General features: G+C 40.7%; 1 protein-coding gene across 1 annotated transcript in view; it reads left to right on the top strand.

The window, feature by feature from the left end:
* Positions 1-26,836, top strand: part of Magt1 (magnesium transporter 1) — a 39,033-nt gene extending 12,197 nt beyond the window's left edge. The window contains exons 2-11 of the mRNA XM_021187885.2: positions 2,199-2,368; positions 7,004-7,121; positions 9,482-9,622; positions 9,903-10,043; positions 14,002-14,091; positions 14,679-14,742; positions 17,077-17,151; positions 22,485-22,575; positions 25,830-25,873; positions 26,283-26,836. Coding sequence (XP_021043544.1) covers positions 2,199-2,368; positions 7,004-7,121; positions 9,482-9,622; positions 9,903-10,043; positions 14,002-14,091; positions 14,679-14,742; positions 17,077-17,151; positions 22,485-22,575; positions 25,830-25,845 — 906 coding nt within the window. The 3' untranslated portion in view covers positions 25,846-25,873; positions 26,283-26,836. The remainder of the gene's footprint in view (positions 1-2,198; positions 2,369-7,003; positions 7,122-9,481; positions 9,623-9,902; positions 10,044-14,001; positions 14,092-14,678; positions 14,743-17,076; positions 17,152-22,484; positions 22,576-25,829; positions 25,874-26,282) is intronic.
* The last annotated feature ends 185 nt before the right edge of the window (positions 26,837-27,021 follow it).

Below are 27,021 nucleotides of genomic sequence, written 5' to 3'. Positions count from 1 at the left end.
CAGTGTACTTACATATAATAAATAAATAAATAAAATCTTAAAAAAAAAGAATGAGGTTTTTTAAATGTTATTTCACTTACCTAAATTATCACATCTTTCAAGCTTTTTGGGAAGATAAAGGTGTGCTTTCCTATAACCCTAACCCTGGCCTCAAATCTGCCTGCCTCTGCCTCCAGTGGGATTAAAGATATGTGTCACCATGCACAGCCTTAAAGAGTAGTTTTTATGATAATTCCCTTTATTAAAATGTTGAAAAAAACTTGAGTGAGTTGCGGTGGCTTACATGGTTACTCCTAGGACCCTAGTACTCAGGAGGTTGAGGCAGGAAGATTATGCGTTTCTGGCCAGTCTGAGCCACATGGTAAGGTTTATTTTTTAATATTTATTTTATTGATTTTATGTGTTGAGTGCTCTGTGTGTATACCTGCATGCCACAAGAGGGCATCAGATTGCATTGTAGATGGCTGTGAGCCATATGGTGATATGTTTATTGGGAACTGAACTCAGGACCTCTGGGAGAGCAGCCAGTGCTCTTAACCACTGAGCCTTCTCTCCAGCCCTGCATAGTAAGATCTTATCTTAAAAGAAAAAAGTATCATCAGGACTTGCTCCCAATTTTTTATAGGGTTTATATTTTCTTTCTCAAAGATTAACTAGTTCGGGCTGGAGAGATGGCTCAACGGTTAAGAGTACTGGCTGCTCTTCCAGAGGTCCTGAGTTCAATTCCTAGCAACTACATGATGGCTCACAACCATCTGTAATGAGATCTGATGCCCTCTTCTGGTGTGTCTGAAGACAGCTACAGTGTACTCACATACATGAAATAAATAAATCTTTTTTTTAAAAAAAAAGATTAACTAGCTTACTTTTATGTATATGTGTCTCTGTCTGCCTGAGTTTATGCATATCATGTGTGTGCAGGTGCCCCAAGAGGCCAGAGGGCATTGGATCCCTTGGAATTGGAGTCACAGGAAGTTGTGAGCCACCGCTCGAGCCCCTAAGATACATACATTTTGTGTACCTCTGCTTGATGGACTTGGTCTAAGAAAGTTGCTTGCTAATGTAACTTTTAAATATGTATTTACTTTTTTCATGTATACAAGTATGCATGTACTACATGTGTGGAGCTCAGAGGACAAGTTGGAATTCGTTCTCTCCTTCTACCATAGATTCCTGGGATCAAGCTCGTTGAGGTCCAAGAGTCACCCCCACAGACCACACAAACACTGATCTCAGTCAAACAGGGATGGTTTATTGAACACACACCCTAAGACTGGTTGATCAGAGTTGTACCTCAGAATTCTGAGCTAAGGCTACAACCCTGAACATCTCTCAGGGCCAGCTTATAAAGGGAAAAAAAAACATGTGCAGGTGCAGGAAGTGCTGCCCAGTGGTCTGCTCTGACTCATGCTCTTTTGACTAGCTTGACAGAACAGTTCTAACTGACCTTTATTCTGATTGGTTCTAAATGGAACTTACAGTTGTTGAATTTCTTAAGATTAACAAACCTCCAATCATACAGAATGTAACAAGGTATGTGGTCACCATGACCCTGCTCTGACTCAAGTCACTCCTTTGTGTCAATGACCAGCAGGCATATTACAGCAACAATATGAAATAGCTGGCAGGCATGTGGCAGAAAATAGCTACTGCTATGTTTGGGGGATTGGGTTGACCTTAACAAAAGTCAGGTTGTCCGTTCTAACTACCTTTTTGGGTTTGTTATGCTTCTCTTGTTGCTGCTGCAAGGCTGCTCTCCACCACCTTTTGAAACAAGGTATCTTACAATGTAGGTTGCTTTAGGACCCTATATGTAGACCAGGCTGGCCCAAAGCTCAGAGATCCACCTACCTCTGCTCCCAGATGCTAAGAATAAAGGCATGTACTACCATGCCCAGCTATTTTTGTTGTTGTTTTATGTATTGTTTCAGTAGACTGGCCTCAAACTTAGGAACTTGCCTCCACCTGCTAAGTGCTGGGATAATAGGCTATGCCTCCGCACCTCTTTGTGTTGTTTTGTCCTTGATATTTGGAATTGGGGTCTTACTGTGTTGCCCACGCTGGTCTTCAGCTGTTTGGCTCAGGAGATCCTCTTATTTTAACTTCCTGGGTAACTGCAATTATTAACAAGACCTGCTAAATGAACCTTAACTGCCAAGGTGAATAGCTTCACAAAATTCCCATTTTGTCTTTTGTAGATGGTCTTATCTGAGAAGGTTGGTCAGCTGATGGAATGGGCCAATAAGAGACCTGTAATAAGAATGAATGGAGACAAGTTCCGTCGCCTTGTTAAAGCTCCACCAAGAAATTACTCTGTTATTGTCATGTTTACTGCTCTCCAACTTCATAGACAGTGTGTCGTTTGCAAGTATGATCTTTCTTCTCTACTTTGAAATGAAATAACTTAAATGGTTTTTAGCACTTTTTTTCTATCTCGGAAGAACCAAAATTGTGTAGCAGGTTTGTTAATAACTCGGGGAGGGGTATATAATGACAATACCACTGTTTTATAATCATCTTGGTTTTGCATATTGATGTACCGATAATGTATAAAACATTGTAGCTATCATGGGTTATTCAAAAATCAACCACTAATGGCAATACCACTGTTTTATAATCATCTTGATTGTGCATATTGATGTAGGAAAATGTATAAAACATTGTAGCTATCATGGGTTATTCAAAAATCAACCACTATTTGAATTGGTAAGCAATTTATATAACACTATACTAGTTGCATTGACATCGTTTTTTTTTTTTTTTAAGATTTATTTATTTATTTATTTATTTATGTAAGTACACTATAGCTATCTTCAGACACTCCAGAGGAGGGAGTCAGATCTTGTTACGGGTGGTTGTGAGCCACCATGTGGTTCCTGGGATTTGAACTCAGGACCTTCGGAAGAGCAGTCGAGTGCTGTTACCTGCTGAGCCATCTCACCAGCCCTGACATCATTTTTTATTGCTACATGTGTGTACAAGCACACATAAGTGGATGCATGTGTACTATTGTGCGCATGTGGAGGTCAGAGAATGACTTTCTGGAGTTATTTCTGTCCTTCCACCATAGATTCCAGGGATAGAGTACAGGTCAGAGGGCTTACACAGCAAGGACTTTGACCCACTGGGCCTCTCCAGCCCAGTGTTAGGAGTACTTTCAGTCTGGGGATGTAGCTCAGGAATATCAGGGTAGAGCAATAGAAAAACTCCTGGGTTTAATCCCCAATACTCCAAAAGAAAGAGTTTATAAGTGTTTTCAATTTCACACTTTTTCCCCTTTGGTGATTTTTTTAAGATTTATTTATTTTATTATATGTAAGTACACTATAGCTGTCTTCAGACACCCCAGAAGAGGGCATCAAATATCATTACAGATGGTTATGAGCCACCATGTGTTTGTTGGGATTTGAACTCGGGACCTCTGGAAGAGCAGTTGGTGCTCTTAACCGCTGAGCCATCTCTCCAGCCCAATATATATTTTTTTTTATAATTTTGAAGCAGAGTTGAAGTTTGTTATATGTTTATATGTGTATGCGTGCACACGTGCATGCATGGGAGTATACACAGAGGTCAGAAGACAGGCAGCTGTGGAAGTTGGTTGTCTCCCTCCACCATATGGGTCCCAGGGATTGAACTCAGATCATAAAGCTTAGTGGCAAAATCCTTTTCCCCTGAGCCAACTCAGCAGCCATTGAAAAGGGGTTTTTGTACTATTTTTGAATGTCCTGGAAGTTGGCCATGCTATCATCAAACTCACAGAGATCCACCTGCCTCTGCCTCCCAAGTGATAGGCTTAAAGCTGTGTGCCACTATGCTCAACTTCATTTGTATTGTTTAAAGATGTCTTTATGTGTATCTTTGTGGAAGTATGTGCACATGAGTGCAGGTTCCCTCAGAGGCCAGAGGCATTAGATACCCTGGAACTCGAGTTATAGGTGCTTGAGAGCTACCTGATACGGGTGCTGGGAAGCAAACTCAGGTCCTCTGCAAGAGCAGTACATTCTCTTAACTGCTAGAGCCATCTCTCCAGCCCCTTAGTTTCCATCTTAATTATGTATATGTGAAGAGGAAAAGGAACTTAAATGAAATAGTGTAAAAATTCCTTTCAGAGGCCGGTGAATTGGCTCAGAGGACTTGGCATGTGAGTATAGGTGTCCACAGAAGTCAGACACATCCATTACAGGTGATTGTGGGCTGTCTGATGGGAGTGCTTACAACCAAACTCGGATCTTCTGCCAGAGCGGTATATGCTCTTAAGAGCTGAGTCATCTCTCTAGCCCTTTAAATGTAATTTAAAAACAAAAACAAAAACAGCATATGTATGAGTATTTTGCCTGTGTGTATGTCTGTACCATTTGAATGAAGGGCCCACAGAGATCAGAAGAGGCTACCAGCTCTCCTGGAACTGGAGTTGCAGGCAGCTGTGAACCCCCATGTGAATGCTAGGAATTGAACCCAGATCTCTAGAACAGCAAATAGTGCTCTTAACCACTGAGCATCTCTCCAACGTCAACCCTTATGAAATATTTAGAAGAGGTATAAAGGGAACTGAATAGGAGAGAGCACATAGTGGATCCTTTTAACTATGTGTGTCCACTAAGAAATATTTGCTGAGGAGTTAGTGTGCCATTAGACTGTAGACTAGTTGGCTGCATGCCACCAACATGTCACAGCACAACCACATCCTGCCCCTCCAAATAACTTTTCAACAGGACTGTGGTAAACAATGCCAGGTTTGAATATTTATGCTGTAAATTTGTTCATTATGGTCCTATAGTTAATGTGTATACCACTCAATTCTTCTTTAAACGTTCAAAAACATCTTTTGAATTGAAGAATGGGATACTGAACAAAGTTTATAAAATATAGATAGAGAGTAGATTAGTGAATATCAAATTGAAATGGGCTCTCGGCATTGGTGGTGCACACCTTTAATTTCAACACTCCGGAGGCAGAGGGAGATGGATTTGAGTGAGTTCCAGGACAGCCAGGGCTCATGTCTTGAAAAACAAAAAACAAAAAACAAAACAAAACAAAAACAAAGAAATAGGCTCAAGATTTAATCTCCAGCACCAAAATATAAACATAAACAGAAGAGGATAGAGGTAAACATTTATCATAAATAAAGAAAATGTTTTCTAGCAGAATAATTAAAAATAAAACAGCAACACTAGAACCCCAAAACCTCCTTTGATAAATAGGTATAAGTTAATCGTTTATGTTACTTAAACCCCCAAAGGATTAAAAAAAAAAAAGATACAGACATATATATGGGAAATATGTAAATTAGCCAGTCTTCAAAATGAAAGCAGATAGTAAAAATAAAAAATTCAAGGATAACTCAAGGTTTAACTCGTCTCTAGAGTTTTGTTGTCTTTCATTCTAATATTTCATCTGATTGTATTTTTACTTACCAACTATCATCTGTGCTTCTCTCTCTCTCTCTCTCTCTCTCTCTGTCTCTCTGTGTGTGTGTGTGTGTGTGTGTGTGTGTTCATAAGTGTGCAGGTACATGTGTGTGCTTCAGTGTAGAGGCCATAGACAGTCTTTGATGTCATCTTCAGAAATGCTGTCTACCTCCTTTGAGGCGCTGGAGCACACTGATTAGGCTAGGCTAGCTCTCCAGCCAGCCCAGGGCATCCACTTGTCTCTGCCTCCCGTGTACTGCAATTCCACAGGACACCACCACTCTTGCCTTCTTTTAACATGGCATCTGGAAAGTAAACTCGTGTCCTCCATGCTTTCAGGGCAAGCATTTTACTGACCCAGTCGGCTCTTGAGCCTCCATATTTATTTAATTTTTAAGATGTTTGAGACAGGGTCTCACTATGTAGCCCTTGGCTGTTCTGAGACTTACTATAACAGCAGGCAGGCTTGTAACTTTGGCAGTCCTCCTGTCTTTGCCTTCTGAGTGCTGGTCTTAAAGCCTGTGCCAGCATCTCTCTCTGGCTACATACTTTTTAAAGATTTCTAAGGTAGGCTGTTAGATCTTCTTTGTCTGATAATTTAGGGCCCCCAAATTATTGAGAGTGTGGGGTACAGATGAGTATTAGAATCCCTGCATTGACTGTGTGGGACTCCATTCAATCCCCAGCACCAAAACCAAATGAGTAGATACTGGGTATTGTCAGGTATGCTCACAATCCTTCCTGCTGAGTAGTCTGAGGCAGAAGGAGCATTTGAGACCAGTACTTTGAGCCCAGGCTGAGCACCGTAACCAGACCCTGTTTTAAGAACTCAGGCTAGAGAGATAGCACACCATTTAAGAGCCCATTACTGCTCTCTCAGAGTTCAGTCCCAAGAACCCGTGTTGGACAGTTCACAACCTACCTGTAACCAGCTCCAGGTGGATCTGATGCCCCTGGCCTCAGTGGGCATTGGTACTCACATACATATGCCCACACACAGACATACAAATAAAGAAAAAAAAACGCTAAAGGGGGGAAAGCCCCCCATAACTTACAGAGGATATTAGCTGGATTTTTTCAGTGACCACCAAAAATGTTTTGGAGCCAGGAACTCAGGAGGCAGATGCCAGCCTGGTCTACAGAGGATGTGCCAGGACAGCCAGGGCTTCGAATAAAGTCTGAAACAAAATCAGGCAATTACTTTTTTTTTTTTTTTGGTTTTTCGNGATAGGGTTTCTCTGTATAGCCCTGGCTGTCCTGGAACTCACTTTGTAGACCAGGCTGGCCTCGAACTCAGAAATCCGCCTGCCTCTGCCTCTCGAGTGCTGGGATTAAAGGCGTGTGCCACCACGCCCGGCTAATCAGACAATTATTAATTCCTGGTGAGATCTCCAACACTTAGTTATAGGGAGGGCTTCTCTTAAAGTGTATTCTAACCTTATCAGCTATACTTAACTTTCTTGCCTATCATTTTAAATATTTCTTTCACTAAAATTTGCTATTACTTAATTAGGTTTTGTTTTGCCACTGATAAGCTGGTTTGCTTTTTAAAATTGTTTCATATGTTTTTCCCCCACCAATCTGATTCAATTCAGGCAAGCTGATGAAGAATTCCAGATTCTGGCAAATTCTTGGCGATACTCCAATGCATTTACCAACAGGATATTTTTTGCCATGGTAGATTTTGATGAAGGCTCAGATGTATTTCAAATGGTAAGATGTTTGGTTTCTTTTATGCAGGAATAAAGTACAGATAAAGCAAAATATGTTTTTAATGATTCCAAGAAGTTAAGCGCTCTTGTTCCTCTTGCAGGGGACTCTGGGTTTGGTTCCCAGCACCCACACAGTGACTCAAAACCATCCATAACTCCAGTTCCAAGGGGTCTGATACTTTTTTTTGCTTCCATGGGCACTAGGCATACATATAGTGCACATACATGGATGCAGACAAAATACTCATACACATAAAATAAGTCTAAAAATATTTCTTAAGAAGTAAAATAGGAATATGTTAATGTAGGAGCTAAAGTATTAAACTAAAAGCAAAATATACCTATTATTTTAAATATTTATTTATTTTATTTATATGAACACACTGTAGCTGTCTTCAGACACACCAGAAGAGGGTATTGGATCCCATTACAGTTGGTTGTGAGCCACCATGTGGTTGCTGAGAATTGACCTTAGGACCTCAGAAACAGCAGTTAGTGCTCTTAACTGCCGAGCCATCTGTCCAGTCCCAAACTATGCCTAAGTAAAAACAGTGACAACCCATGCCACCCTAACTAGAGTACAGAAACTGGGCAGTAAGCAAGTAATATGGACACAGTTTTAAGTTTGTTGTTGTGTGACGTCGTCTGTGGTGTAGCATAGACTGGATTCTCAAACCTCCAATCCTTCCTCCATCTCCCAAGTATTGGGATTCTAGGTGTTCATCACCCTACCTAATAACGTATACATACATACATACATACATACATACATACATACATACTTACACACATTCGTGTGTGTGTGTGTAAAGCAGAGGAGTTTGTTCAATGTAGGAAAATATGTGATCAGTGACACCCTCTACATGGTAGTAGTTTAAGCAGAAGAAGTGGGGCAGGAGAAAGAAGTATGTGTAATTAAACAGCCAAGCCAAAGCTATTTGTCTAATCATTGTCTCAGTTCTGGTTCATCAAAATGATCAATGCAAAGTCAACATAGCTTAATGAGATTAATCTGGTTCCCTGAGATCACCTCTGCTCCAAAATGTAGCCTTATCTTCGGTATAACTATCTTATTTGGAGGAGGGAGTGTTGTCCTTCAGGAAATCCCACCTATACATATTCTTATTGTAAATATATAAAGAACAAGCCAGGCACAGTAACTTGTGTGTAAACGCCCAGCATTTGGGAGGTGGCTGTGCTGAAATTCACTATGGAGACCAGGATGACTTCCAACTCACAAAGATCTGCCTGCCTCTGCTTCTCCAGTGTTGGGATTAAACACTTCCCATGTTAGTATCATGAGCTTGTTATAGCTATATAAAATAATTTTAGGTGTCATGAATGTATGCTTATTTTTTAATAGAATATAGGAACAACCTGGTATGGAAAAGGTGTGATTATTACAGTCACAGGTAACCATGTGTTTGAAAGCATGCTTCATAACTCCTTAGACAAATCATTTCAGCTGTATAATTATGATCTTATGTCTGTGAAAGCCTAAATTTCTATCAAGCATGGTGATGCATGCTTTTAATTCTAGCACTCAAGAAGCAGACACGGGAGGATTACTGCAAGTTCAAGGCTAGCCTGGATGGCTCTGCAAAAGCCTGTTTCAAAAAGGCCTAAATTTTAAAATTATTTTTTGCCACTAAGATTATTTTCTTGGAGGTGGGCTCGGGTGTGTGTACGATGCTGGGCACGGACATGGGCATACTGGGCATATGGTACAGAATGAAAGCGAGGTCAACAGAATAAAGGAAGATGTGGGTCATCAGAAAGAAGAAAGAAGGGCAGTAGGGAGGGAGTCTCTTTAGAGTTTCTAGGACATCTGGAGTGCATGCTTGTATAGCCTGCCCTGGCCTTGGGGCGCTAGAGTCAGATGAGGTTGGGAGCAGAATCTCTACTGTTTGTGTATTTCTTTTCCTTGATCGCCGTGGCACAGAACCTCATCTTCAGATACTTGCAAAACAGATCTCGAATTCAGATGTGTCTGTATGAACAAGTGAATATTCGGATAGAGAGTTGATTATTGGCTTTGATAAGTGCACGAACCTCAGATTAGATGATACAGAAGAGGTTCATTCTAAAACAAAGTCAGGAAGACAACTGGGTCAAATCATGCTAAAAGGAAATACTACTACTCTGCTCCAGAGTGTTTCCAGCTAGCAATGGTCCAGCATGGGAGAAGCGGAGAAGGTAGGTCAGTATTTTTAAAGCTGTCTTCTGCTGGGAGCTACATTCATGCATCTTGTTCTTGTGGCACATTATCATTAGGTGACAATAAATGTGGTGAGATTGTATTTGTTACAAAAAAAGATTATTTTCTTGGTAACATGTTTTCATGGACTACTCTTTATTCAGCTAAACATGAATTCAGCTCCAACTTTCATCAACTTTCCCCCGAAAGGAAAACCCAAAAGGGCTGATACATATGAGTTGCAGGTGCGAGGGTTTTCAGCTGAGCAGATTGCCCGGTGGATTGCAGACAGAACTGATGTCAACGTAAGTTTCCCTGCTTTACAGAAAGTGATTTTTTTCATTGTCTTTGAATCTTATCTGGAGATCATAGCTGGTCTTGTCTTCATATCATTGAGGTCAAATAATTTGGCAGTTCTTAGATGTTATTTCTAGGATGTAGTTTAGACTGTTTGATTGGATTAAAATAGAGGAAGGAGGTATTTTTCCCTGAAATTACATTTTACCTGCTTTCATTTCACTATTATTAATTACAAAATAAATACATTTTATACTTTAACATGTTTTTCTATATCCTTTCCATTAGATTAGAGTAATTAGACCTCCAAATTATGCTGGACCCCTAATGTTGGGATTGCTTCTGGCTGTTATTGGTGGACTTGTGTATCTGCGAAGAAGCAATATGGAGTTTCTCTTTAATAAAACTGGATGGGCTTTTGCAGCTTTGGTAAGTAAATTGAAGAAGAACAATTGAACAGAAAAGAACCTAATAATCTATCCCTTTTTATTTTTATTTATTTTCCTTTGGTTTTTCTGAGGCAGGGTTTCTTTGTGTAGCCTTGGTTGTCCTGGTACTCTATTCACCAGGCTGACTTTTTTTTTAAGATTTATTTATTATTATAATGAAGTACACTGTGGCTGTCTTCAGACACACCAGAGGAGGGCATCAGATCCCATTACAGATGGTTGTGAGCCACCATGTGGTTGCTGGGATTTGAACTCAGGACCTTTGGAAGAGCAGTCAATGTTCTTAACCACTGAGCCATCTCTCCTGCTCACCAGGCTGACTTTTGAGCTCATAGAGATCTACCTGCCTCTGCCTCCTGAGTGCTGGGATTAAAGGTGTTCACCACTATCATCTGAATTTTGTTATTTTTTAAATTTTATTCATTTTTATTGAATTTTATTTAGTTTACATCTCTATGGCAGTTTCTCCTTCCTTCTCTCTTCCTAGCCCCTCCCACTCCACCTCTCCTCTCTGCCCCACCCTGTATCCATTCCTCCTCCCATTCTTTTCAGAAAAGGGCTGACTTTAATGAATATCAAGGAGCCATGACATAGCAAGTTGCAGTAAGACTAGGTGCCTGCTCCTCTATCAACAGACAGACCCAAAGGAGCTAAGTAACAGGTAGGCCTCAAGGGGGAATATATGTATATGTATCTCACTGAGAAGGGGGAACAGAGAAGACATTGAAGGCTAGACAAGACAACTCAGGAGGAGGAAAGAGTCCCAAAGGCAGGCAAGAGAGTCAGAGAAGGCCAGTGCTCCCACTGTTAGGAGTCCCACATAAAGACCAAGCTAGATCAGGCCCATGCAGGCTCCCTGTCTTTTGGTTATCTATGTAAGCCCCAGTGGGCCAGTTTAGTTGATTCTGGGTTTTCTTGTGTCCCTGACCCCTCTGGATCCTACAGTCCTTCCTCCCCTCTTCCGCAGGACTCCCCAAGTGCTACTTAATACATGGCTGTGGGTTTCTGCATCTGTTCCTATCAGTTGCTGGATGAAGTTTCTTTTGGGCTAGACACCAATTTATGAGTGTAGCAGAATATCATTAGGAATTAATTCATTGCCTTTTCCCCATTCCTGCTTAGTTCTATCCTAGGCCTCTGGGCTCTCCAGCCTCTGGGTGCTGGCCCTCCAGGCAGTGTCATGGGTGGGCTCCCTCTCATGGCATGGGCCTCAAGCTGGACCAGTCATTGGTTGGCCACTCCCACAATTTCTGTGTCACCTTTACCCCAGTGCATCTTGTATGCAGAACAAGTTATATATGGGTCAAAGGTTTATGGCTGGTTCGGTGTCCCAGTACCTTCACTGGAAATCTTGCCTGGATATAGGGGATGGCTTCTTCAAGCAAATTATATCCCCCTTGCTAGGAGTCTTAGCTAGGTCACCCTCAATGATTCCAGGGAGTTTCCATTGCCTTTGGGTTTTAGGTTGTCCCAGAGATGCCCCCTTCATCGCAGTTGTGTCTCAGCACTCTCTCTCCCCATCCAATCCACACCTGATCCCTCTTGTTCCCATCCCCATCCCCACCCCTACCTAATCCCTTCTCCCTATCAACCATAATGTCTTCTCGGTTTCCCCTTCTCAGTGAGATACATATACATATATTCCCCCTTGAGTCCTACCTGTTACTTAGCTCCTCTGGGTCTGTCTGTTGATTATAGCATGATTATCCTTTACTTTAAGGCTAATATCCAGTTATAAGTAAGTACGTATCATGTGTATCCTTCTGAGTCTGGATTACCTCACTCAGGATGGTCATTTGTAGTTCCTCCCATTTGCCTGCAGATTTCATGATGCCCTTGTTTTTAATAGCTGAATAGTATCTCATTGTGTAAATGTACCACATTTTCTGTATCCATTCTTCAGTTGAGGGACATCTTGGATATTTCCAGCTTCTGGCTATTATAAATAAGGCTGCTATGAACATCTTTTGGGTATATGCCTAGGAGTAGGTTGATTGAGTCCCAGCTTTCTAAGGAACCACCATATTGATTTCCAAAGTGGTTGTAGAAGCTTACACTCCCACTAGCAATGGAGGCGTGCTCTCCCTGTTCCCTGTGCTCCCCATCCTTGCCAGCATGAGTTCTGTCTCTTTTGTCCTTGTTCCTGGCCATTCTGACAGGTGTAAGGTGGAGTCTCAGAGTTGTTTTGATTTGCACTTCCCTGAAACCCTCTATTTTCTTTTCCCTCCTCCCTCTTTCTCTTTCTCTTTCCCTCCTCCTCTCTCCTCTCTTCTCTCTTCTCTCTTCTCTCTCTCTCTCTCTCTCTCTCTCTCTCTCTCTCTCTCTCTCTCTCTCTCTCTCGTGTGAGGCCACAAGTAGACATTGGGCATCTCCCCCAAGGCCTCTCTGTGAACCAGGAATTAACTAATTCGGGTTGACCGTTGTACAGTAATTCCTCAGAGAGCCTCCTGTCTCCACCTCCTTACTTCTGAGATTATAAGCACATACTAGTGCACCCAGAATATTCTCTACGGTTCTGTTAGCTTTCATCTATGTGAAAAGCAGCTTAGCTTTTTTTGCCTGTGAAAGAGAGTGTATACATACAACTGCACATACATAGACCAGAGGAGAATATTTAGAGTCATTATTTATTGCTCTCCACATTTTCCTCCCAGAGACAGGGTTTCTCTGTGCAACAGCCCTGCTATCCTGGAACTCCCTTTGTAGACAAAGCTGACCTCGAACTCAGAGATCTGTTTCTGCTTCTCCAAGTGTTGGGAATAAAGGCATGAGCCACCATACCCAACTCCACCTTTTTTTTTTTTTAGCCAATCTCAAATCAGCTGGCCAGTGAGCTCTTGAGATCTGCCTGTCTCTGTTTTTCAACATGGATTTTTTTACATGGATGTACAGCCATGCTAGGCTTTTAACAAGGGTAAAAACATGGGTATTTGGGCTGGTGAGATGTCTCAGTGGGTAAGAGCACCCGACTGCTCTTCCGAAGGACCAGAGTTCAAATTCCAGTAACCACATGGTGGCTCACAACCATCCGTAACAAGATCTGACACCCTCTTCTGGAGTGTCTGAGGACAGCTACAGTGTACTTACATATAATAAATAAAATAAATCTAAAAAAAAAATGGGTATTTGATCTCAGGGCCTCTTATTTTTATAGCGAGTACTCTTACCCACTGAGCCATCTATTCAGCCCCATCTGTTCAGTGCTTATTTATGTAGATGTATGTGTTCATGTTTGGGGAGGCCAGAAAGTGAACCTCTCCTATTGTTGCTTAAGATCTGTCCACCTTGTTTTTCTTTTTGCATTTTAGAAGGTGTCTCAGGGATTTGAGTTAGGCTGGCTGGAGGCTAGAAGAGGGCACTGGATCCCCTAGTGTTACAAGCATTTGTAAACTGCCAGATGGGAGTGCAATCAAACTTCAGTCCTTTACAAGAGAAGCAAATGCTCTTAACTGCTGAGCCTTCTCTCTGGCCACGTGCCCTCAGCTTTTTTATATGGATGGATTCTGGGAATTGAACTTAGGTCATTGTCTCTGTTGCTTTTCTATTGCTGTTATAAAACACTCTGACCAAGGCAACTTTATAAAAGAAAGCATTTAATTTGACTTAGCTTCAGAGGGTGAGAGTTCACAGTGGTGGAGTGAAGGAATAGCTGAGAGCTCAGCTCACATCTCAATCCACAGTCAGGAGCCCCACTTTACAGTTCCTTTGAAAATAATTTTCAGATATATTTCCAATCCTCAAGTTTGAAACTCTTCTGTTTAATTATAGTTTAAAATACCTCTAGAAATGACATTGAATTGTGATCCTTGTGGTAAAATATAAATTTTAATAAAGAAATCATTTATTTGAAAAAAAAAGTCATGTGTTTTCATGTTCCTATTAAGCTAATCAGTATGAGCTAGCTAAACCATGAGTATTCCATTATTTTTGTTTTCTAGTGTTTTGTACTTGCTATGACATCTGGCCAAATGTGGAACCATATAAGAGGACCACCATATGCTCATAAGAATCCTCACACAGGACACGTGGTAAGGAAAGTTTGGAATTTCTTTGCACTGAATACTAAAGTTACTGTAATGACGATTACCATGTGAGGTCAGTGCTGACATATACAGCAACTAGATACAGTTTTGACTGTTTAATCTCTGTTAATGAGCCCCAGGTACAATTAGAGCATACAGTGCTCTAAGTTGGAACAGTCTTTATTCCATTTATTGAGTTCTTTTGACTAGGATGGTTAAGTCTCAAACTAAATATGAAAATTAGTCAAGTATCCAATTTTCTGTTGTTTCTAGCCACTGAGACAGGTACTATCAGAGATGGTGATTGGGAAAATGTGCTCCCTGCTGTCAAGTCTGCATTGTTTTACCTTGTCGGTTTATATACTTAAATATTGTTTTCCTCATACATTTTTGTGAAATATATAGTACAAATGCAAAGAAGGAACAAGTAAATAAATACAGAAGTAGCTTTTAACAGTCTCACAAAGTAAGCTACATGCTTACATAGAGAAAGTGAACTGATAATTTCCTAATGTTTAACATACCGTATTTTAGGGTTACAACACTATAATTCAGTATATAACACAAAGATTGTATTTGTCTTCTCCTCCCAGAATTACATCCACGGGAGCAGCCAGGCCCAGTTTGTAGCTGAAACCCACATCGTTCTTCTCTTCAGTATCCTTTCACAATAAGTCTTTTCTTTTTTCTGTTTTTTTTTTTTTTCCGAGACAGGGTTTCTCTGTATAGATAATAAGTCTTTATTGTTGCGTTTTAATTTGCCTGTTTTCTTACAATTTTGTGTTCTCTGTACAGCATTTGGTTGGAGCTGCTATCTTAATGCAGGCCTAATATCCTTTGGAAATTGTGTTGCTTATGTCTTCCTCAAACCTTAAGTCTGACCAAGCCAGCTTCATGAGCTCACTGATGTATGGAGGTCTACACACAATAGAAGCATGGCATGTCTTGTTAATAAAGCTAAATAGAACTGAGGGTTTAAAAGAAAGGATTTAGGTGGTATTTAAAATGAAACATTAGGCCTGGTGATGGTACCACACATCTTTAATCAGGCAGAGGCCAACCTGGTCTATAGAGGGAGTTCCAGGACAGCCGGGGCTATACAGAGAAATCTTGTCTTAAACCAAAAATTAAAAAGAAAGAAAGATGGAAAGAATGGGTAAAGCATTAATTTTATAGGCTAAAAAAGAAGTTGCAACTGAGATATATCTCAGTAGTATAGCACTGGCCTAGCATACACAAGACCCCAAGGTCAATTCTTGGCACTCTTCAGAGAAAACTTACATATAAAGTGTCACAGGGGGCTGGAGAAATGGCCCAGTGGTTAAGAGCACCGACTGCTCTTCCAGAGGACCTGAGTTCAATTCCCAGCAACCACATGGTGGCTCACAACCATCTGTAATGAGGTCTGATGCCGTCTTCTGAAGACAGCTACAGTGTACCCATACACATAAAATAAACAAATTTTTAAAATAAATAAAGTACCACATGAAGAAAAAGAAAAACTGCTGGAAAAAAATGCTGGAAAAGAATCTTGGCTGAATTTAAAAAAAAAAAAGCAGTGGGCTGCAGAGTGTGTGTCTGCCAGCCACCTTGCCAACCTGAGTTAGATCTCCAGGATTAACACAGTGGAAGGAAAGAACCAATTCTTGCAACTTGTCTTCTGACCTACACATATCTAACAGACGTGCAAACAGGTGTACCTGTGCCACACACACATATATACACTAAGTTAAGTTAATTAAAAGCTAATTAAATTAATTATAAACATGGAACATGGGCAGTCATTCTTAATAAGGCTATTGAGGAGAGAATACAAGATAGTAATGAAGCCAGGCAGTGGTGGCGCATGCCTTTAATCCCAGCACTTGTGAGGCAGAGGCAGGTGGATTTCTGAGTTCGAGGCCACCCTGGTCTACAGAGTGAGTTCAGGGACAGCTAGGGCTACACAGAGAAACCCTGTCTTGACAAAAACCAAAAAAAGAAAAAAGATGGTAATAAAGAGGTAAATCAGAACACCTATTTCTCTCATATCACTTAATTATACCCGTAGGCAATAGCTTACAACGTGCATCATGTATACAATTAACTTGGAATGTTTGACCATTACTAGTATTCACAAAGTACAGGTGATGGTCACTTTTCTGCTTGAACAAACTTTTTTCTTTAAACATTGATACCGCTTATTATTCAACCATATGATGTGCTCCTTTGCTGTAGTATTTCCATTTTGATTTATGTAGCTGGTGTTATCAAAATGAATAAGGATAAGGTTCTTCTACATGGGGAAATTTTCCTTTTTTCATTAGAATATGACAAAATTGGATAGCTGAGTAATAAGTTCTGCTCAAACGTTTAATTGTTGAATATCTGAGATTATTTTCCATGTAAAAGTGATTTGCTATTGTCTAAAATGATGCATATTTCAAGGATGTCCTTTTCAGGGGTGTTGGTGATGACTACTTAGTATTTCTTAATGTGTTTGGGGTTAGAAAATTGCTGTGTTCAAGATGTGATATCCAAAAAGCTCAGTTTATATATAGGTGGGATTTCTTAGAAGTATGTTTTACTTTACAAAACTGAAGTATTTTCAGCCATAATTCTTTTGAGGGGATCAATATGGGGTTGTGGTGTTGGTTTGGTTTGTTTCTTTGAAACAGGGTCTTACTATATAGCACTGAGTGGCCTACGATACATAAACCAGGCTGGCTTTGAGCTCACAAAGCTCTGCCTGCCTCTGCCTTCCAAGTGCTCAGGTTGAAGATGTGTACCACCTGATCTTATGTACTCTGGGCTGGCCTGTCTCCCAAGCCTAGCTCAACTTTCCTTTTTAATTAAGTCTTTACAGTTAATAATATTGTAAACATAAAGGAATATTTGGGTTACTACCTTAAGGTTTATAAATCCATCTTAATTATTGTCATGAGAAACTGGGAGTAGGAAAACGGTTGTCTTTTGTGGCTACATGAATTTCTCCTTAAACAGTTTTCTAAGATGGTGGCGTTACCTTAGGTATGGTGCTTTTATGTGAAGCTGCTACCTCTGACATGGATATTGGGAAGCGAAGGAGTAAGTCACATGCCACAATGTTTCAGTTCTGCCTTTAATCCAGAAGAAAAGAATCTTAACTAATCGCTTTCCCTTTATAGAAAATTCGAAAAAGAAACTGAAACTTCTAGGAAGACTTTTCTATGTTATTCCACCAAGAACAACTAATGATTTTAATATAATCTCTTTCTTACCGCTTTTTTGTTCAGTTGATTTTCTTTTGATATGAGATAAGCTCTGCTACATGACCAAGCTGAGCTGGAACTTTCTTTTTTTTAACATTTATTTATTTGTTTGTTTGTTTAATGTATGTGAGTACACTGTAGCTGTACAGATGGTTGTGAGCCTTCATGTGGTTGTTGGGAATTGAATTTTTAGGATGTCTGCTCAGTCTGGTCAACTCTGCCTTGCTCAGTCCCTGCTCACTCCTGCCCAAAGCTTTATTTACACAAGTACACTGAAGCTGTCTTCAGACGCACCAGAAGAGGGCATCAGATCTCATTATGGGTAGTTGTGAGCCACCATGTGGATGCTGGGAATTGAACTCAGGACCTTCGAAAGAGCAGTCAATGCTCTTACCCATTGAGCCATCTCGCCAGCCAGAGGTAGAACTTCCAAGCCTCCTGCCTCAGCCTCCATGCTCACCATCTTTTCCCACTCATAAGAACATCTTGGGTTTTTTGTTGTTGGTTGGTTTTTGGATTTTGGTGTTTTTTTTTTGTTTGTTTGTTTTGTTTTATTTTGTTTTGTTTGAGACAGGGTCTATATGGCCTAGATCAGCTTCAGCTTCAAACTGGCTATGTACCTGAGGCTGACCCTGAATTTATGATCCTCCTGTCTCTACCTTCAAGTATTAGGTTACAGATAGTGCCGTTATATGTGGTTGTCTGCTTCGCTGGGGAATGAACCCAAGGACCGATGCATGATAGCCAAGTATTTTACCCACTGAGACACTTCTCCAGCCCCATCTGGAAAAACATTTTAAAAATTGAATGTATGAGAGCCAGACTTGATGGCAGTAGTCCATAATGCCATGCATTTAGGAGGGTGAGGTAGGAGAATCACAAGTTCAAGGCCTAATTGGTCTATAAAGTGAGATGGAAGTCAGCCAGACTACAACTTAGTTAAGACCCTGTCTCAAAATACAAAAGTAAAAAAAGGGCTGAACATATAACTGTGTGGTAGAGTCCTTGCCTAATATGGTCTAGAATCTAGAGTCAATCACCAATATCCCAAAAGGAAACAAAAAACAGAAAAACTGTAACCAGGCCTGGGACTATATCTCTGTTGTAGATTGCTTGTTGCAAATGGGCACACACCAACAGTACAAAATGTGTGTGTGTGTGTGTGTAAGGGATAACAGGACACACCTTTAATCCCAGCACTCAGGAAGCAAATGCAGGTGGATTTCTGTGAGTTCCAGGCTAGCCTGGTGTACAGAGTAAATTCCACGTCAGCCAGGGCTACACAGAGAAACTTTGTTTCAAAAACCACAACAGCCGGGTGTGGTGGCGCACGCCTTTAGTCCCAGCACTTGGGAGACAGAGACAGGTGGATTTCTGAGTTCCAGGCCAGCCTGGTCTACAAAGTGAGTTCCAGGACAGCCAGGGCTATACAGAGAAACCCTGTCTCGAAACAAAACAAAACAAAAACCAAAAAACCACAAGAAGCTGGGTGGTAGTGGCACACTCCTTTAATCCCAGCACTTTGGAAGCAGAGACAGATGGATTTCTGAGTTCAAGGCCAGCCTGGTCTACAGAGTGAGTTCCAGGATAGCCAGGGCTACACAGAAAAACCCTGTCTCAAAAAAACAAAAGACAAAACAAAACACACAACAAAAATACTTGGAAAGCAAAAGTAGTATTGATGCAAGTTTGTGTGTAGAAATTGTAAGTTCAAGCTATTCCATATAAAAGGCAACACAATCCAGGTATTTTATTTATAAGCTGTAAGCCTGGGTTAGGCAGGTTTTGAAACTATTCTAACTTAGACCCAGCCCTCTCTCTGACATCCTTCTTCTCCCTTGGTATCCTTTCTTCTCTCCCTGGGACCCTCAGCCAAGTAACTGAAAACACATCTATCTCTATAGACTGCCCAATAACAGGATTTAACCTTTTATTGACTAATCTAGGGAGCAGGGTTACATAGCATCCATCACTTGGTGAACATGAGGGACTCCTCAGGGGCAACCAGATCTTGGGGGCCAGTATTTAGCATTTGAATACATAGCTGCATCAGACCAACCCCCTATATTTGAGGCCAGATTGGTAAATATAGCAAGTTCTAAGCAAGACAAGGCTGTAAGAGACCCTACCTTGAAACAAAACAAATAAAAAGCTTAGGTGTGCTGTGATAGTACACACATTTAATTCCAAAACTTGGGAAGTAGAAAGTAATAGAATTACAAGCTCTTGGCCCCCTGGGAGCATGCACATATTGTTGGGTGTGGTGACAGTCTATAATCCCTGCACTCCAGAGGCTGAGACAAGATTGCGGCCAATTTAGCCCCCCAACCCCTGTGCTGTGTACTAAAACACTGTCTCAAAAACCAAAGAAGCTATGCAAGTTGACACACTTGGAATTCAAGCACTTAGCCAGTAGAAACAAAAGGGTTAAGGAGTTCAAGGCCATCTTATGCTACGTAGTGAGTTTGAAGCCACCTCAGACTACATGAGAGACCCTGTCTCAAGGAAACAAATATTTACATATTTTTATTGTTTCAAAAAGATGCCTACAATATAACATCTTGTTAGCACTATTTCTGGAATTTTGTTAAAATGTTAAGTTATTCATGCCTAATACTTATTTTCTGTAAAAAGATAAATATATTGGATTTCTGATTTGACAGATAATTTTTGCCAGGCATAGGTGATACACACCTATACTCCAGAGACTCAGGAGGCAAGTTCATCTCAGAGTGGAGGGTCATTCACTGCTACATAGTGAGACCCTGTCCCAAAAAATAATAAAAATAAACCTTTCATTATAAGAATATATCTATTAATGTATTAATAAATAATACATTGTAGTGTTTTTATTTTCTAGAATTTTTTTTTTTTTTTTGGTTTTTCAATATAGGATTTCTCTGTGTAGCCCTGGCTGTCCTCTAGACCAGGCTGGCCTCGAACTCAGAAATCCGCCTGCCAAGTGCTGGGATTAAAGGCATGCACCACCACTGCCCGGCTTAGATTTATTTTCAAAGTATTTTTATTATGTGTGTCTTATATTCATATGTATGTATGTACGTACATATTATGTGTCTTAGGATTTTATTGCTGTGAAAATGCACCATGACCAAGGCAACTCTTATGAAGGACAACATTTACTTGGGGCTGATGTAGTTTCATAGATTCAGTCTGTTATCTTCATGGCAAGAAGCATGACAGCATACAGACAAAAATAGTGCTGGAGGAGCAGCGACTTCTACATCTTGATCCATAGGCAGCAGAAAGGGACTGATTCTGCAGGCAGCAAGAAGTCTCTGGATGGAGCTTGAGCATTAAAAGATCTCAAAGGCCACACCCACAGTGACACACCTATTCCAACACCTCCTAATAGTGCCACTTCCCATGGGCCAAGCATTCAAAGACATGAGTCTATGGGGGAGCAATACCTATTCAAATCACCACAGTATGTATGTATGTATGTATGTATGTATGGGAATGCCACATGTATGTTGAGTTCAGAGGACAACTTGTAAGAGTCCCTTCTCTCTCCTACTATGTGGGTCCTGGGGATCACTCAGTCAGGCTTGGCAGCAAGTACTTCTTGCTGAACCACCTTGCTGACCCAATGGTGATTTGTTTGGATTGCCCATTTCAATATTCCTCATTTGAAAAATGCCATCTAAATATAATCTGGTATGAATTTAAGTGGTAAAACACTGTAGCAGAGTATATTGAAATCGTCATAATTTCAACTAGTTCTTGGAATCTGTTTTTTTGTTTTTGTTTTTTTAAATATAGTCCTACTATATAGCCCTGGCTAGCTTGGAATTTGCTATGTAGAGAGAGCATGCTTGCTTCTGAACTCACCATGTCGTTCAGGGTGTACTCTAACTACTGGCTCTAACTAACTGCACTTCCTGAGTACTGAATTACATGTGTACTCCACCACACCTGGCCGTTTTTCTTAAGACCTATTTTTACAATGGTTAATTATATATGTGTGTGTCTGTATGGGTATGGTTATGTGCATGTGAGTATCCTTGGAGACCAGAGGTGTTAGATCCCTCCGGAATTGGGGTTACAGGCACTTGTGAGCATCCTGATAGGGGTGCTTGTTAGGGAACTTGTGTCCTCTATAAGAGCAGTCCATGCTTGGAACTGCTGAGCCATCTCTCTAGCTCCATACTTGGCCTTTTTTGTCATCTGGAGATACTCTCATATAGGCCAAGCTGATCTCACACTTCGTACTTAGTCTAATCTGGCCTTGAACTCTTCTTCTCAAGTGCTGGGATCACAGATAGGAGACTACTTTTTAACATTAAACTATTGAAGGCTGTGATACTTTTAATTTTTTCTTTTTTATCTTTCAAGACAGGGTCTCACTATATAATCCTGGTTAGCCTGGAACTTGCTTTGTAGACTGACCTGGCCTTATATTTGCTTCAATCCTGCTGCCTCTGCTTCGTGGATTGTGGGATTATAGGCACAATGTGATATATTTAAGGAAATGTATTGTTTTATACAATTGAATTGCACAGGTATATAAGTAAATTGACTCTATTGCATTGTACTGGAGTAAGCTTACAAGTAATGCAAACTCTGAAAGATTAAAAAGTAGAAATGAGCAATTAAGAGCACTGACTGTTCTTCCAGAGGTCCTGAGTTCAATTCCCAACAACCACAGAATAGCTCACAACCATCTGTAATGGAATCCGTTGCCTTCTTCTGTTGTGTCTGAAGACAGCTACAATCAGTGTATTCACATACATACAATAAAATTCTTTTTTTAAGTAGAGATGAGAGCTGGGCAGTAATGACACCTTTAACCCCAGCACTCTAGGAAGCAGAGGCAAGCAGATCTCTTAGAGTTTGAAGCCAGCCTGGCCTACATAGTGAGTTCTAGGCCAGCCAGAGCTACACAGAGACACACTGTCTTAAGGTGGGAGGAGATGAGGTGGGAGTGACTCTCTATGATGTGCCTTACTTTCTTCCAGGCCACCTCTCTTCCTCCTAACATTTGTTTTCAGAGTCTATATTAAAATGCTAAAGCCCTGCCCACAGATGGGGCTTAAATCTGTTGGAGAGCTGAGGCTTAGTGTGTTTTCCTCTTTGGAAGTGCACAGCCTACACTGCAGGGGCTTTGTCAGGGGCGAGCTGGTGACTCCTTTTTTTTTTTTTGTCTCACAGTGATGTGTGTTGCTGGGATTGGACTCGTTGTGTTATTCTTCAGTTGGATGCTCTCCATCTTTCGATCAAAATACCATGGCTATCCATACAGGTATATTCTTATTTTACCTATTCTTCTTTTTTTTAAGATTTTATTTATTTATTATATGTAAGTACACTGTGGCTGTCTTCAGACACTCCAGAAGAGGGCGTCAGATCTTGTTACGGATGGTTATGAGCCACCATGTGGTTGCTGGGATTTGAACTCCGGACCTTTGGAAGAGCAGTCGGGTGCTCTTACCCACTGAGCCATCTCACCAGCCCTATTTTACCTATTCTTAAAATGATTAGAGTTAGTATTGCTTTATAATAGTTTATTGCTTACCTTTCTATGCCTTCATTTTGAAACATCTCCTGGTTTCCACTTGTTTTCCTGTTTCATTTTGGTTTTGCAACAGGAGCTCATCTACCCCAGACTAGCCTTGAACTCCAGATTCTTCTGTCGCTATCACCTAAGTTCTGGGCTTACACTATCATACTGTGTTGTGGAGGTCATTGTACTTGAGTGTGCATTTTCTATGTTGGCGTTTTGAGATAGGGTCTCACTATGTATCTCACTGGCTTGGAACTCATTATCTAGCCCAGACTTCCCTTGAACTTGGCAGCAGTGCTTCTGCATCTCAAGTGCTGGAACTAAGGGCATGTACCTCTCCTGCCTGATTTGTGTGGTCTTTCTCCCTCTCCCCTCTAATTTGAGATAGGGTCTCACTATATAGGTGAGGATGAACTCCAACTCAGAGATCTGCCTGCCTTGGCCTCCCAGTGCTGGCATTAATGGTGTGTACCACCACAGCTTTCTGGTAAATTCTTTTGTTTGTTTGTTTGTTCGTTTGTTTTTTCAAGACAGGGTTTCTCTGTGTAGCCTTGACTGTCCTGGAACTCACTCTGTAGACCAGGATGGCCTCAAACTCAGAACTCCGCCTGCCTTGGCCTCCCAGTGCTGGCATTAATGGTGTGTACCACCACAGCTTTCTGGTAAATTCTTTTGTTTGTTTGTTTGTTCGTTTGTTTTTTCAAGACAGGGTTTCTCTGTGTAGCCTTGACTGTCCTGGAACTCACTCTGTAGACCAGGCTGGCCTCAAACTCAGAAATTCACCTGCCTCTGCTTCCTAAGTGCTGGGATTAAAGGCATGCACTACCACGCCCAGCTCTGGTAAATTCTTTTATGGAATTGCAAGGAGTTTTGTTGGAGTGGGGTTGTTTGGTTTGGTTTGGTTTTCAAGACAGTGTTTCTCTGTGTAGCTCTGGCCATCCTGGAACTTGCTTTATAGACCAAGGTGGCCTTTAGTCACAGAAATCTGCCTGCCTCTGTTGGTATAAAAGGTGTGCACCACCACAACCACCTGGCTATAGTTTGTGGGGGGGGGTTTAAAAAATATTCGTTTTTTAATTCATGTGCGACAAAGAATATATATATATATATGTGTGTGTGTGTGTGCATATATATATATATATATATACATATATATATGTACACACATTCACATATATACATATACATATATATGTATGTGTGTGGGTATACACACACACACACACCGCATGTGCAGAGTCTAGAAGAGGATATCATTTCCTTTCCCCTGGAGCTAGAGTTAGAGTTTGTTATAAGCTGCACCATGTGGGTTCAGGTCCTCTAGAAGAGCATCTCTCCAGTTCCTTGAGTTTTTGGTTGGTTGGTTTTATTTTGTTTTGCGTATGCATGTGCGTTTTAAGATCCTCCTCCAGTTTGAGTTACAAGTGCTTCCCAACACCATGCCATGTCAAGGTGGCTCACAGCCATCTGTGTTACTCCAGCTCCAGGGTATCTAATGCCTCTGGCCACTGAGGAAACCTACCCTCATGTGAATATACTCACATACAGACACATATACACAATTCAAATTACTAAAAAGAAACCTAAAAGCTGAGCATGGTGGCACATGACTTTAATCCCAGCACTTGGGAGGCAGAGGCAGGCGGATTTCTGAGTTTGAGACCAGCCTGGTCTACAGAGTGAGTTCCAGGACAGCCAGGGCTATACAGAGAAACCCTGTCTCGAAAAACCAAAAGAAAAAGAAAAAGAAAAAGAAAAAGAAAAAGAAAGAAAGAAAGAAACCTAAAAAACAGAAAAGGACAACAGTTGGATCATTTCAGATCCCAGTGGCTTGGAAGAGGAAATTGTTAATGGTATAGGTTTTTGGGTTTGCTTTTATAGGCAAGTGAAATGGTTGGCCTGTGTTGGTTTTATAATCTGAGTATTATTTGGGTATTGTTTTTTAAAGACTTATTTATATTTATATGTATGAGTGTTTTACCTGCGTGTATATATGTGTAGCACATGCAAACCTGGTGCCCACAGAGGTCAGAAGAAGGGCTTTGAAGCCTCTGGAACTAGAGTTACCAATGGTTGTGAGCTGCCATGTGGGTGCTAGGCATTGAACCTGAGTCTTCTGTGATAGCTGTATATGCTGTTAACTCCTGAAACATTACTCCCGCTTCCACAGTCTATGGTTTTGTTTTTTGTTTTGTTTTGTTGTTGTTGTTGTTTGGTTTTTTTGAGACAGGGTTTCTCTGTATAGCCCTGCTGTCCTGGAACTCACTTTGTAGACCAGGCTGGCCTCGAACTCAGAAATCCACCTGCCTCTGCCTCCCAAGTGCTGGAACTAAAGGCATGCGCCACCATGCCTGGCTTCCACAGTCTATGTTTTAATACATAGATGTCATCCTATGGTATTACAGACCTATAGTCCCAGCACTCGGAATTACAGCTAGGATCAGAGCTGGATTGTCTTTGGCTACATAATGAATTGAGCTGGCTTCAAGCTCATTATATGAGACACTATCTCAAAAAAGATGACGACTACTGGGTCTTTCCGTGTTTCTCACTTTTTGTTTTTGATACTCAGGTCTTGGTACATATACTAAAATCAACATACTGTGTATTTATAAAATGTCAAACTTAGCTGGGCGTATTCCTTTAATTCTGGCACTTGGGACAAAGAAGCAGGCAGATCTCTTTGAGTTTGAGGTCAGCCTGGTCTACAAAGCAAGTGCAAGACAGCCAGGGCTATTACACAAATATACCCTGTCTCAAAACCAAGCAAAGGAAAAGTAAAGCCTTCCTCTTCTCCTTCTCTCTCTTCTCATGTGTTCCCAGCCAGCCTCTTTTTTTCTTCTTCTGTCCTTCTCTGCTCCCCTTTCTCTGCCTCTACCCCTTTTCTAGGTCCTTCCTCCCCCCAGCCCCACAATAAACCTGCTTTTATACTAAAAGAAGTAAAACTCAGTTTCCTTTCAGAGACTAACGTACTGATATATATTTTGTTTCAGCTTTCTGATGAGTTAAAGAGGATTCCAGAGAAACATTGACACTGGTAATGGAAACTGAAAAATAAAAACTATTTGGTGTTTGAAGAATGCAACTCACATATTTTATATTACCTCTTTTTGTCAAGTGATCTAAATAGTTCATCATTTAACCAAAGATGTGTAGTGCCTTAACAAGCAGTTGTAAAGATCATGAAGTATTTGGAATTGTACTCCTCTTAACCTTCCCTTCCCAGTGAACTTAGGAAACATTTGGGGTTTGTAGAATTAAGTACTTCATAAACATTTAAAACTACTACTTCATTTTACTTAGAGAAAAACTCAAAACTACTATAGTTAACTTGATTTTATCTTATCGAAGGTTGGGGGCGGAAGGTTCTGAACAGGAATCTCCACCTCTGCCTATTGCAAACAACTGCATCTGGAAGCCATTGTTCCCTTTCCTTCTTTGTGCAGATGTGTGTGCTTTACAGACCTTTCCTCTTGGGCCAAGGTATCGTATACACTGTGTGATCTGAAAATGGACTGTGTCACCTTTGGAAAGATCCATGTCTTCCTGTGTCTTTCCGCCTGAAATCAGCTACACATGCCTCCTTTTACACATTGAGAAGTACCTCTAAGTAAAGACTATGATGCGTGCATGAGTGTGCTATAACTACCTTGTACATGAAAAGATTTCTCATTCATTCTGTTTCTAGTTTGATTGAAAGTGGCCCTTCTCTAATAATAATAATAGTTTCTTGCTAAAAAATCAGTATAACTTATAAATGGTCTCAAATGTTTGTATAAGTTATACATTGTCATTGATTTCATTTTTACCTAACAGAAAAATAAGCTGAGTTGTGTTCATGGAAAGGACTCTCTTAGAAGAATGAGAAAACACAATCATGAAATACTGATTTGTTGCCTAAGTACAGAAATAAAATGGCTTGCCAGACTGTGGTAGATGAAGGCTGAGCTCTGTGAGTTTGTGGTCAGCCTGGGCTACATAGTGAGACCCTGTCTCCAGGAGAAAAGAAAAAAAAAGAAGGAAGGAAGGAAGGAACAAACATGTTTCCAAGCCTAGGCTGGGGCTCAGAGGTAGAGTGCTTGCATTCAATCCCAATGCCTTAGAAAGATTTCTTGAAACCTGGTCTGTGAATTTTTCCTTCTTTTGGTAAGGACTGTTCCTTGAAACCTGGTCTTTTTTTTTTTT

Source organism: Mus pahari, chromosome X, assembly GCF_900095145.1.
Source record: "Mus pahari chromosome X, PAHARI_EIJ_v1.1, whole genome shotgun sequence".
Taxonomy (NCBI): Eukaryota; Metazoa; Chordata; class Mammalia; order Rodentia; family Muridae; genus Mus; species Mus pahari.
This window is presented reverse-complemented; position numbering and strand designations above follow the sequence as displayed.